Genomic DNA, 12394 nt, shown 5'->3' with positions numbered 1-12394 from the left:
GAAACAGTACGTCCACTGAGTACGTCCATAGACTATATGAGTAGGCCTACGTCCTAATTTGGGGGTCGGGTGGGTAAACTTCTAGACATTAAATAAGTGTTTAAAAACATTTCGTTAACTGTGTATTAGTAAAACCAAAGAGCCAATTTTAGCCATTTGTCGTTATGATTTCAGGCTACAACCGGTCTCACTGTTATGTACGTCATAAAACTACAATTCCCAGAATCCTTCTTCCGGCAGATTCGTCCAATAAGAAGTCTGTGTGTAAATGGGCGCAAAATCCGTTGTGTGTCTGTGTGTGTTGTACTCCAACTGTTGCGGTTAAGTCTGTAAATGGCACTGTACATGTTTTGTTAACTATAGTGTTTTATAACCAAGCGACTGGACAAGGAAAGCACGAGCCTCCGGAAACTAGTCACATCTCGTGTCGCGAGCAATGCTGAGGAGACTGGCCGACACTTCATGAACTCGACTTGCTAGCTGGCTAACGCTTGCTAGCTCAGCTGCTCACCAACAATGTCCAATCTTCCACAAAATAACTTGAAGGAACAGCTGGCGAGGCACAGCAGTAGTGCTCAAACCAAGTTGTCTCTCGCTAAACCCAAACCGGGGTAAGTCAGATGAAAGTAAAATACCAGCTAACAAACAAATTTGAGCTGTCAGCTATGCTAACTGATAAACACTCTTCAGTAATGTTAGCTCAACAAGGATGCATACGCTGTGTTAGGCATTATTTACAGAGGAAAGGTGTATTTTCTGCTTTGAACAAGGGGAACACCCGTCCAGGACTAGTTTTTAACATGTGAAGCTCACGACTAACGCAGGTCAGCATTAGACTAAAACCTGTTACAGTTTAGCTAGCTAATAGTGTTTGTTACAGCTGCAAAGTAGAATCACAGCCCTCAGCAAGGTAAGCGAAAATAATTTAGTATTTTCGGGTGTAATGAGGTGTAACCACTGAACCACTGAATGATTTACCTGGATTCCTTCGACTTCAGCTGCACTGCTCCTGCTGCCAGGATGCTCCGTAAACCAATCAGCCATGTGTATTTTTACAACTTTGCATGTCCACACAATCACCTGCGGCTGTTGTGTTAATCTGGCAAGTGAATATAAAAAATTGAATAAACAAAGTTTAGATTTTTTGTAAATACAACGTTTGACATGGAACTGTTATTTTTAATCAAATGTGCTGAATCACGGAGCCTGAAACACTGCATCACTAAATGCATAACATTGATATGATTTGATCAGATTTGACCTATGAACATATGTACATGTTTGTACAAGCTGTCTACCAACATTTTTTGGTGTGCTCAACTCTTGTTCTTGAAGGCTTTCAGAGTGAAAATCACATCATTGTCAAAGAAAGTCTACAGCCATGCCCTCAGGCCTGTGAGGATGTATAATTAGGCACAGTGGTCTATGCCAGTATTTCCTCATTGGCACATCTAAACCTAATGGGAACATCAGGAGTTGTGCAGACTTTCGTATCACATTTTTAAACACTCCAAGTAGATATATGTACAAACTCTGACCTGTTGGTGGAGCTCTATTAAAAACTTACATATAACATAGTTGTGTGGTCTAAAAAGTTTGCAAACCACTCTGGTTTTAGGTAATGAAGGAAAACCAGTTGTATATACAGTTATATACATTTTTATTCCAATATTCTTAAGTCAAGAAGTAAATCAAAATGTTCACAAATATTTCATCATTACTATAGCACAACTATCACTCATCTGGTATCTCGGATTGTTTAAACCTTAAAATACCATCTACACTGGAAAATGCAATATTATAAATAACTCTTGGCTATTGTCATAGACACTTGTTCAGGTTTTTATTATTTCTTGCCTATTGTCTGTTTTCTAGGGCCTTTTCCTTCAAAAAGAAGTCCTCGTCGGGTACCACCAAAGTCGATGTCCCCTCCAAGGTAATCGGCTCAAATGTTTTGGCAAACAGGAACGTCAATGTCCATAAGAACAGTTTGGTGACTAAATCTCCTTTGACATTTTCAAACAAGCTTGAGAGACTTCAAAAATCCCAAATCAACAGCTACTTCAATGTAGGTTCAAAATGCAAGTCAGACTCCATCAGTCCAACAGGTAACCCATCCCCTGCATCTCAGACTCCTCCAGTAGTCTCTGGTATTAAGGTGACTCCAGCTCCAACTAAATATGACAGCCAGTTTTGTAGCGGCAGTTCCACAAGTCTGAATGCGTCTCTTGGATTCCCAATGGACGACTGGGATGATTTAGATGACTTTGAAACGCCTGCCAAAGCAAAAAATGACTCATTCAGTTCAGAAATATCAGGGAAGAACAGCAAGCCGCTGTCATCTCCTGATGAAGAAAAAGCAGGATCCTCGGGGAAGCTAAACCATGACGCCTCCTCTGTGACATCAGGGTTGAGCATCACCATCGGCAGACAATCTTCTATGGAAAAACATAAGTTAGAGCACAACAAACCTGCAGTTTCACCAGGACCTGGTTCAAGTCCTGCAGAGTTTGAACTGGATGATTCCCCTGTTAAACTGACCAGAAGACGTCGTCCTGAGCCTCTGAGGTCTGCCGTGAGCGATAGTGAGGATGATGACGCCGCTGCTGCATCTGAACTCGTTAACGGAAGGAACAGTAAGCAGCTATTTATTTCACAATTTTATCTGGACATTTTAGAGCACATACAGACTTTGAACCAATTACTGGTCTAAACAAAAAAAAAAACAACACATGAGCTAATATTGAATATCTGTTCTTTCTTTTCAGTCGATAAGAAAAACTGTCTCGACCCAAAGGTGATAGAGCTTGATGACAATTCGGACACTGAAGATGACCTTGATTTCATTCCTCCATCACCAGTCCCTGATGAGATCTCTTACACAACCTCTGCAAATGAGACGAGGTCAGTATTTTAGTTTGTTGTGTGCTATGCCTCTGGTCTCCCAAGCTTAAAGCAATCTTTGTGTTAATTGTCTGTAGTCAGAACCAAAATGATTAGTGTTTATGCAGCTTTGAAAAATGACTTACTGACTTTACTGTAATTATATGTGATTGGTTTAAAAGGCAGATTTAAAGTAAGTAAATTGTATTTTTATTGACCTGAAAGGTAGCCTTCACATTAAATAATAGAAGGTTATTCCTTTGCAATGCAGTCAGCAGCACTCATCATTCCTTTCTTTTCTAACAGAACTAAATCAGCTAATCCTCAAAGTAAAGACAATCCTGTCCCATCAAAGAGCTCTATCGCAACATTGCATAAACCATCTGATGATCGTCCAAAGGACAAAACAAGTATGTGTTATGCCCTTTTCGGACTTTTACACACCTTCAACTCACTGTATTCAGAATAATATTGTCGTATTTCCTCTGAACACAGACGACCAACTCTACAGTATCATGGAGAGAATTTGTTCTCTGGTTGATTTAATCCCTGAACACGAACTAATTGCTCTGTCCTGTGGAGAGGAACTTTTACTGAAGAGGGCTCAAAGGTATGTTCATTCGAGTTGAAAACGTCTCTATTATTTATGATGTTTAATGATATCTTGGTATGACTGCAATCGTCTGCCCTTCTCCTGCAGGAAGAGGATTCTTGCAACTGGTGGTGACTCTTTGTTTCGGATGCAACAGCCAGACAGCACAGTGATTTCTGAACACAGCTTTAGAGAAACATCTTCTTCTGGCTATGGTGCATCACGCGTTTTGTCCTCCAGCAGCTCACTGCCTATGGACTCAAAGAAGCCTCTTCAGCTCAGGAGATCTTCAGTCATCTCTGTGGACTATGACTCTGATCACTCCGATACTGTTATTAAATTGGAGTCCCAGCATAGAAAAGACAGCAAGACAATATGCGTGGAAAATGAGAGTATCTGTGACTCTCCATCTGCCTACAGCCTCCCAACACCTTCTTTTAACTTCTCAGAGAAAACAAACAGAAATGTTGACAACCCAGATCTCTTCTTCTCGCCCAAGAAGCCGGAGACTGTTGTGCAGAACAAATCTAACACCCAAGCGTTTACAGATGCACAAGACAGAGAATCAAATGAGTTTTACATTGACGACTTTGACATAGATGACTTAAATGACTCTGATATCCCTGATTACTTTGATGAACCTTCCACATCCATAGCAGCATCCAACACGGTAACTACGACAGTGAAAGAGGGGGGGACAAGCAAGTTCTCATGGGAGAAGAAACCAACGACACCTGCTTCTGCACCAAAACCATCAAAGATTTGCTCCCCAGGCAAGTAACACACACTGAATTCTTTTGTGTCTAAGAGCACAAATTTGAGCCAGAATTCCCAGTAAAATAATTTTCATCAACATCCCTGCAACAAGGCGGTGCATTAAATACCAGAAATCCTAAAGTTCTTATGTTTTATTATTTCAATCTCAAATTGTATGTCTTTCTTTGCAGAGCCCACCTTTAAAAACCCAGCTCATGATCGCTTCAGAGGGTTCAACTTCCCCCATTCGCAAGAGATGATGAAGATCTTTCACAAGCGTTTTGGGCTTCATCAGTTCAGGTTTAATCAGCTCGAGGCAATTAATGCCACAATTCTGGGAGAAGACACATTTGTTTTGATGCCCACAGGTTGGTAGAGGCACACTTACAGTATCTAAAGGAATTAAGTGCAGTGAAGATGTCCTAACCTCTCCGATGTGATGTATTTTTAGGTGGGGGTAAAAGCTTGTGCTACCAGCTGCCTGCTTGCATCTCCCCAGGAGTCTCTGTGGTTATTTCCCCACTCAAGTCACTTATTGTAGACCAGATCCAGAAACTCACCACCCTAGATGTAAGTATGGCCTGTTTGATCACAGAGAAGTGTGAAGTTGTTAGAATTTGTGTGAGACAGTTTAGTGGTGTAAAGAGGAGAATATTAGAGAATATTAGTGATTTGAAAATGATTAATGAAGTAAGCAAACAATACAATTATTCCCAAACAATAGGTTTCATCTAAAACCAGTAGTTAAGAAATTAATTGGCAGATGTATTCATAATGATTCGTTTAGTCCTACATTAAACATTTTTGATTTTCCACATTTCAGATTCCAGCGACAAGTCTGTCTGGTGATAAAAGTGACACAGAAGCGGGAAGAATTTATATGCAGCTATCCCGGAAAGAGCCTATTATTAAACTCCTCTATGTCACACCTGAAAAGGTGAAGCTTTTGTGACATTTATAGTGAAAGATAAATTTTCTTTTATGCTGCAGTTGAAACTAGCAACTCAAACTGACTTTTTCCCCCCTCCCATTAGGTGAGTGCAAGTAACAGGTTAATCTCCGCCATGCAGAACCTCTATGAACGAGGCCTTCTGGCCCGCTTTGTCATAGACGAAGCCCATTGTGTCAGTCAGGTGTGTTCATCTGTTTAAACACGTGCACATTCGGCAAATTTATTCTTTTCTTTTTTCGCAACAGCTGTTGGTAATCATCCCATCTACCTTTAATGTTTCAGTGGGGCCACGATTTCCGTCCAGACTACAAGAGGCTGCATGAACTGCGGCAGAAGTTCCCCAGTGTGCCGATGATGGCTCTGACAGCCACTGCCACACCGCGTGTGCAGAAAGACATCCTCAATCAGCTGAACATGACTCGACCACAAGTGTAAGTACTCACTGTCTGCGTCTGTCTTAGAGTCATACCTTTAGTTTTGTTGTTTTCATTGCTGGCCTGAGAGAACCAACAGAAATGGCACATTTTTCCATCTAACGTATTTTCAGGTTTACCATGAGCTTCAACAGAACAAACCTGAAGTACTCTGTGCTGCCAAAGAAACCCAAAAAGGTTGACGAGGACTGCATCAGCTGGATCAAGAAGCACTACCCACGTAAATAATTCAGTACTCTTTCTGATTCTGGTGCAACTATTTTCAAAACATGACTGCTGTGTAAAAACATTCGACTGTATACAAACACGTTGAGGTTTGACATGTCTGGATAAGGCTGAATGAACAGTAAGTCAAATTTCTTAACGGTCTAGAGTTACAAAACCCAGTTGACAACGTTCTATACTCGGTTAATTCTTCTAGACCATGTTTTTGTCAAATAATTAATTGCTAATAAGTAGCTTTATGATCTCATCACCATGTTTTGAATTATCCCACAGCCATTACAAGCCCCTTTTTGAATTAGTCTCTTGTTGTTATACCTGCGTCTCTTCCTGTTGTAGGTGACTCTGGTATCGTGTACTGTCTGTCTCGTAACGACTGCGACTCCATGGCCGAGAGTCTACAGAGGGCCGGGATATTAGCTCTGTCGTATCACGCAGGACTGAAGGACAGCGACAGAGAATATGTGCAGACCAAATGGATCAATCAGGACGGTTGCCAGGTCAGATCACTGAAACATTTCTAGTAGGCTGATAAAGCCATAAGCACAAATATTAAGCTAATGTTTTTGAAAAAAGTAGTTTTATGACAGATTGAAGATACAAGTGGGGACAAACTGCTCTTGTTTCACTTTTGTCTACCAGGTCATCTGTGCCACCATAGCCTTTGGCATGGGCATCGACAAGCCTGATGTGCGCTACGTGATCCACGCTAGTCTACCTAAATCAGTGGAGGGTTACTACCAGGAATCCGGGAGAGCTGGCAGGGACGGAGAAATCTCTCACTGCATACTCTTCTACTCCTACGCTGACGTTCACCGCATCAAGAGGATTATAAGCAGTATGTGCCAAAAATATACCTACTCGTCATGTATGAGTCATTTCTTTTGTTGGCAAACTCAGATGGTTCTTGTGTTGTCACAGTGGACAGAGAAGGCGACAGACACGCCAAGGCAACTCATTTCAACAACCTGCACAGCATGGTGCACTTCTGTGAGAACGTGATGGAGTGCCGAAGAATTCAGCTGCTTGCGTACTTCGGGGAGTTCAAGTTCAACAAAAGCTTCTGTAAGGACCATCCAGACGTCAGCTGTGACAACTGTAGCAAACCCAACGTAAGAAACCATTTCTTCTCCATCGGTTATACACAGTTAGGTCTACATAAACTACGACCATAAACGTCTCTGGCCACGTATAATAAAATCATAATGTTTGAATATTTCTCTACACAGCAATACAAGATGAGAAATGTAACAGAAGATGTGAAGAAGATTGTGAGGTTTGTCCAGGAAAACTGTGAGAAAGTTGGCGCAAGGTTTGGCAGGACTGCTCAGCAAAATCGACTCACACTGAACATGCTCGTGGATATCTTCGTAGGTACGGTACACGCACACGGTGGCTTCCAGACAATGGAATAATAAATAAATGTAATTAGAGATGGACATTTTCCTTGTTGAGTTGTTTAAATGTTCTGATAATCTGGATTTTCTTTTTGTCAGGGTCTAAATCTGCCAAAGTACAGACAGGGATGTTTGGGATGGGAGGCGCTTACTCCAGGCATAATGCTGACCGTCTCTTTAAAAAACTGGTCCTGGATAACATCCTGGTTGAGGACCTCTACATCACTAACAACGGTCAAGCTGTGTCTTATATCTCTGCTGGAACTAAAGCCATGAACGTGCTGTCTGGACAAATGCAGGTAATGGGTCATACATAAACTTAGGCTGACCTTTGATTGTTGCATATTAATCAAAACATTTAACACTGGCGTTTGTCACTTTTTGTCACCTAGGTGGACTTCTATGAGACGGAGAGTGCATCTAGCATCAGGAAACACAAAGCTGCTGTGTCTAAGAACGTCTCCCAGAGAGAGACGAAGGTTCAGGAGTGCCTGAAGGAGCTGACAGACCTGTGCAAGCAGCTGGGGAAAGCGTTTGGCATTCACTATTATAACATCTTCTCCACTGCCACCTTGAAAAAGATAGCTGGTAAGTTTTGGACTTATTTTTAAGATTATTGGACGCACATTATCTGACGGTGTCTCCTGTGATACTACTTTAACTTGTCGCACTTCTTTTGTTTTACAAACAGAGAGTCTCTCTTCTGATTCTGAAGTCCTGTTACAAATTGATGGTGTGACAGAAGACAAACTAGAAAAGTACGGAGCTGAAGTCATTAAGGTCTTGGAGAAATACTCTGAATGGCAGCTGCCCGGTAAGGCACCCAATGAAAGCTGTGCACATTGTAACTTTTTTCACTCTTGTTCCTTTGCTGTTTTACTCTTGTTATTATGATGCACACTGTGGCACTAAAGTCATTTTTCGCTGTACCAGAGGAACCGACTGAGAGTGCTGGAGACGGGTGGATAGACACGACACGAGGCCGGACGCATGGAGGTTACGATGATGAGGACGACATGGAGTCCTCCACCTACTTCCCTAATGAGGCTGCACGGGGACAGAAGAGAAAGAAAGCTCCATTCTTCAAGTACTCTAAGAAGAAAAAAGGATATAACAACGCAAACTACAGCTCAAAAGGGTCAGTAGAGTTTGTCTCAAATTTTATTGTCTAGTTGAAGATCATACAGTAACCTATAAAAAGATTTAAACCTGTCGTATGTTTTACCTGTATTGCTTCTTTAAATGGAATCGTGGCCAATAAAGTTTGCTTTTTTGACAGGAATTTACAAAAAAAAAAAAGTCTTTAAAGTGAAAATGAAAAAGGATTTCTCCTTCTGCTGAGAATCATCCCCACAGCATGATGCTGTCACCACCATGCTTCAGGGTGTGGATGGTGTTTTCGTGGTGGTGTGCAGTGTTTGGGATCCATAAAGCTCCATTCTGGTCTCATCAGGCCAATGAACGTTCTTCCATTTAACCTTAGTGTCTCCCACATGCCGAGTTGAGATTTGAACTTCTTTAATTTCTTACCACTCTTCCATTAAATTTTGACTGGTGAAGAACAGCTGTTGTAGGCAGTCTCTCTCTCTAATCTTAGCTGCGGAAGGTTTTAACTCGTTCAGAGCGGTCACATGTGTCTCAGTGGCCTCCCTAACAAGTCCTATTCTTGCACATTCATCCAGTTTTTGAGGACGGCCTGTTGTAGGTTAGATTCAGACTTTTGCCACGTCGCTTCCATTTCTACGGGGCACATACTTAGAATAAGAATAAGAAAAACCTTTATTAGTCCCGCAATGGGGAAATTGCAGTTCACAACAGCTTACAGAAAGATGCAGAATAAAAAAAATAGCAAGAGCAAAAAGGGTAGCTATAAAGATAAATAGTGGAACAGAATCAGGTAGAAATATTGCACAGGTTGAGTTGTAATATTGCACGGGTTGAGTTGTAAAAATGTTTTTACACTTATGGCAGGGATGGGCAACTTAAATGATGGAGGGGGGCCACAATTTTTCATCGACACTACCTGAGGGCCACATAGGACCGCGCACTTAACCAGATATGATAAAACTGCCATTTTAAATATGTTTGTGTGTGTGTATAACAGAGGTTGCGCTTGACTTTTTAGTTGTCTGTCATTTTGACTGACAGGGTCATAAAAATCCCGTCATAATCCATTTTTACCCCTCACTTTAATTTTTTTTTAATGATAATAACATATTCAATAGCATTTCATTTTCATTCATTTTTAATTAATATTGTAGGCCTAGCAGTGGAAAAAAGATTCGGCTCATGTAACCGGCCATCAAAGACGACTCAAGAATCATGAATCTTGACGTCTATTTAACCAGCTCAGTTGAGTCCTACCATGTTTGATTGATATATAATCAGTAAACTGCACCATTTAAACATCTTACATCTTACTCGGCAGAAAAACAAAACGTACCACCCGACTTGTCCACTAGCAAGCAGCGAAAAACTAAGGCACTAAGCCACTCACTCACTTACAATACGCAGAGAAACGAAACTTAAACGACTCATAACCACTTCTCGTGGATTCCTCACTCGGCCGGCAGAGAAACGAAACTTAACCGACTCTTACTCTACTAATCAAGAGAGCCAATAACCAATTAATATGCTCACTCGCCACCAAGTGGTCTTGGGTGTGAATTGCAATCTATCAAAATGACAGATTGCAATTCAGATTTTTCCGTCATTGACCGTTTTACAAAAAACGGTCAATGACGGAAAATATTCGGTTAACGCAACCCCTGGTGTATAATTAGATTATATGTATGTATATATATATATATATATATATATATATATATATTTATAATTATATATGTGTTTATTGAAGCAAACAAAAACTAACCACTTACTGTGAATTTTTATTTTTAATTAATTTGTGCATTTTTACACTAAGAAAGAGTTTAACATTTTCCCTGTATACCCACTCTACCTTACCACTACCAGCAGTGGTCACTAGTAAAAAGCCGCCTTTGTTTGCGTAGGTTTTGATTTAAGGTCCGCTACGATAGCAGCTTCAGTATACTTCTCGTATTTAGCTTTGTGCAACGTGTTGAAGCGGCGACTTAGATTGGAATCCTTCATGGCAGATAGCGTCTCCAAACAGACTAAGCACATAGGTTTGCCTTTACATTCTGTGAACAGATAACCTTCTTTCACCTGAAAGACACGATTTTCTCGATCGAGTTTTCCCTTTCCTCCGCTCTTAGCCACGGCTCAACGCCTCTTCTTCACTGGTAGAGAAGACCCGGTGGAAGCGTGTGCGAGGCGGCGTCTGCATTGGAGGCGCCATCTAGTGGCCAACTGTGTCATTACAATTGATTCAGTGCCGCAGAGGATACAGATTTATAATTTTCAAAAATTTATCTAAGGGCCACGTCGAGTGAGGTTGGCCCGCGGGCCGCCAGTTGCCCACCCCTGACTTATGGTGTAATACTATTGCACATATTAAGATTGTATGTTGTGGAGTCTAACAGCAGCAGGAAGGAAAGACGTTCTGTATCTTTCCTTCATACATCGAGGGTGAAGAAGTCTGTCACTAAAGCTGCTCGTCAGTCCTGTCAGATCACCGTGCAGGGGGTGGGACTCATTGTTCATCATGGATGACAGTTTAGCCAGAACTCTCCTGTCACCCACCTCCCCGCCAGCCCAGGACAGAGCTGGATTTCCTGATGATCTTATCCAGCTTCTTCCTGTCCCTCTCATAATGGAAATGTTGTTTGCTTTCTTCCCCTGGATTCAGTCGTGGCAACAGCAGCAATAAATCTTGGTCGTCGTCCAGCTACAAAGGTGGATCTAAATCTGCAGGCCGAGGGTCCAGGGGCTCAGCGGGAGATGCATCAGCAGGAAGGACACCGGGATTAATGTCTGTTCCACTGCCTCAAAACAAACGACCCTTCTTGAAGCCGGCCTATGCACACATTAGCTAGGGGCTGTTTGCTTGTTGAAACTTTTCACTACATTTTATTGTTGTAAAGTGTTTGTTATACCACAACTGGTTACTGAAGCTGCTTAAACTGTATATTTAAGGTCTGTACAGTTATTGCACAGTGTCTGTCCAGAGTTTGTATTGATTCTTTGTAAAGTGAATTTTAAATTCGTTTAAACACTGTGGAGAACTTCACTGCCCTTTTTTGATGTATGTATTTTTTTAATATATATAATAAAGACAAATTGAAATTAGTTTTATAATGATTGCTTTAACTGGTCTTCATTCAGAAGATTTTTTTCTTTGCTAGAGGAAAAAGTTGTTCCACAAAACCACAGAAGGAGCCGCGTCACATTTTTATTCAAGGTTTATTTCAAGTTTGAATAGTTTTATTTAATGGCACCAGTTACAAGGGACTATTGGAGAGAAACAATATTTTTCATACTGACTTGTACAGAAGGTTACCTACAGTACAAACATGGGTTCGGAATGGATCAGACTGAACAAGAGCTGGATTTGGCACATGGATTTATATATATGTATATATATATTTATATATACTTGTATAATTAATCAAACAGCAATTTCCAATCCGAGGATAGAACAAGGCAGACTACAGAAACACACCAACACACGTGGATATGCGTACACACTTATTGACGTGTATGCACAGTTTGTGTGAGGGTCTGGTTACTGGGAGCTAGCAGAGGATCAGAAAGCACAGCGAGTTGTCTTCAGTCTCAACAGCGCCTCATTACGACAAGAGTCACCCACATGAACGTGTCGGGGATAAGAGATTAGGTCGCCAATTGAAAATAAATCATATGGTAATACTTTTTATCAACATAAACATTAAAAATGATGCTCAAAGAACTACGATTTTTCAAACTTTTAAGTTTAGTGGTTAATTTGGCTGTGTAATGTATACTGAAATACATTAACAAAATACTGGGAATGGACAAAATAACAAGAACACCTGTTATTGAGCTCCTCCCCATCTCCTTTTATAGTAAAATAAATAGCAAGGCTGTAACTTTTCAAGTATAGATGAGCTGATTTCATTAAGAAATGTGCATGACAAACTTGTTCATTAATGGTTGCACATCTGGCCAACATCTAGCCGTGTCCCACAGAGTAAAATAACTTAGAATAAGTGAACATGGCAACTGAAATGCAAAGTGTCTGGTCACGGAAAGCTGCACA

At 40.9% G+C, this 12394-nt stretch overlaps 1 protein-coding gene across 3 annotated transcripts; it reads left to right on the top strand.

The window, feature by feature from the left end:
* The first annotated feature begins 272 nt into the window (after positions 1 to 272).
* On the top strand, positions 273 to 11406 carry blm (BLM RecQ like helicase). 3 transcript variants are annotated; one of them, XM_084555186.1, is made up of 22 exons: positions 273 to 611; positions 1876 to 1936; positions 2027 to 2636; positions 2769 to 2904; positions 3190 to 3293; positions 3379 to 3493; positions 3584 to 4248; positions 4423 to 4599; positions 4683 to 4801; positions 5055 to 5168; positions 5266 to 5364; positions 5466 to 5614; positions 5731 to 5837; positions 6179 to 6339; positions 6482 to 6677; positions 6761 to 6951; positions 7069 to 7213; positions 7336 to 7535; positions 7629 to 7824; positions 7928 to 8050; positions 8170 to 8374; positions 11006 to 11406. In XM_084555186.1, the coding sequence occupies exons 1-22, from the start codon at positions 517 to 519 to the stop codon at positions 11190 to 11192; spliced, it is 4155 nt and encodes a 1384-aa protein (XP_084411312.1). In that variant the 5' UTR covers positions 273 to 516; the 3' UTR covers positions 11193 to 11406. The 3 variants fall into 3 exon arrangements, with proteins under 3 accessions (XP_084411312.1, XP_084411311.1, XP_084411313.1); XM_084555185.1 differs by having other exon boundaries at positions 1876 to 2636; XM_084555187.1 differs by lacking the exon at positions 11006 to 11406 and adding an exon at positions 8516 to 9394 and having other exon boundaries at positions 1876 to 2636.
* The last annotated feature ends 988 nt before the right edge of the window (positions 11407 to 12394 follow it).

Source organism: Chelon labrosus (assembly GCF_963514085.1).
Source record: "Chelon labrosus genome assembly, chromosome: 11".
Taxonomy (NCBI): domain Eukaryota; kingdom Metazoa; phylum Chordata; class Actinopteri; order Mugiliformes; family Mugilidae; genus Chelon; species Chelon labrosus.
The sequence above is the reverse complement of the archived record's forward strand: the minus strand, read 5'-3'. Positions and strand labels throughout refer to the sequence as shown.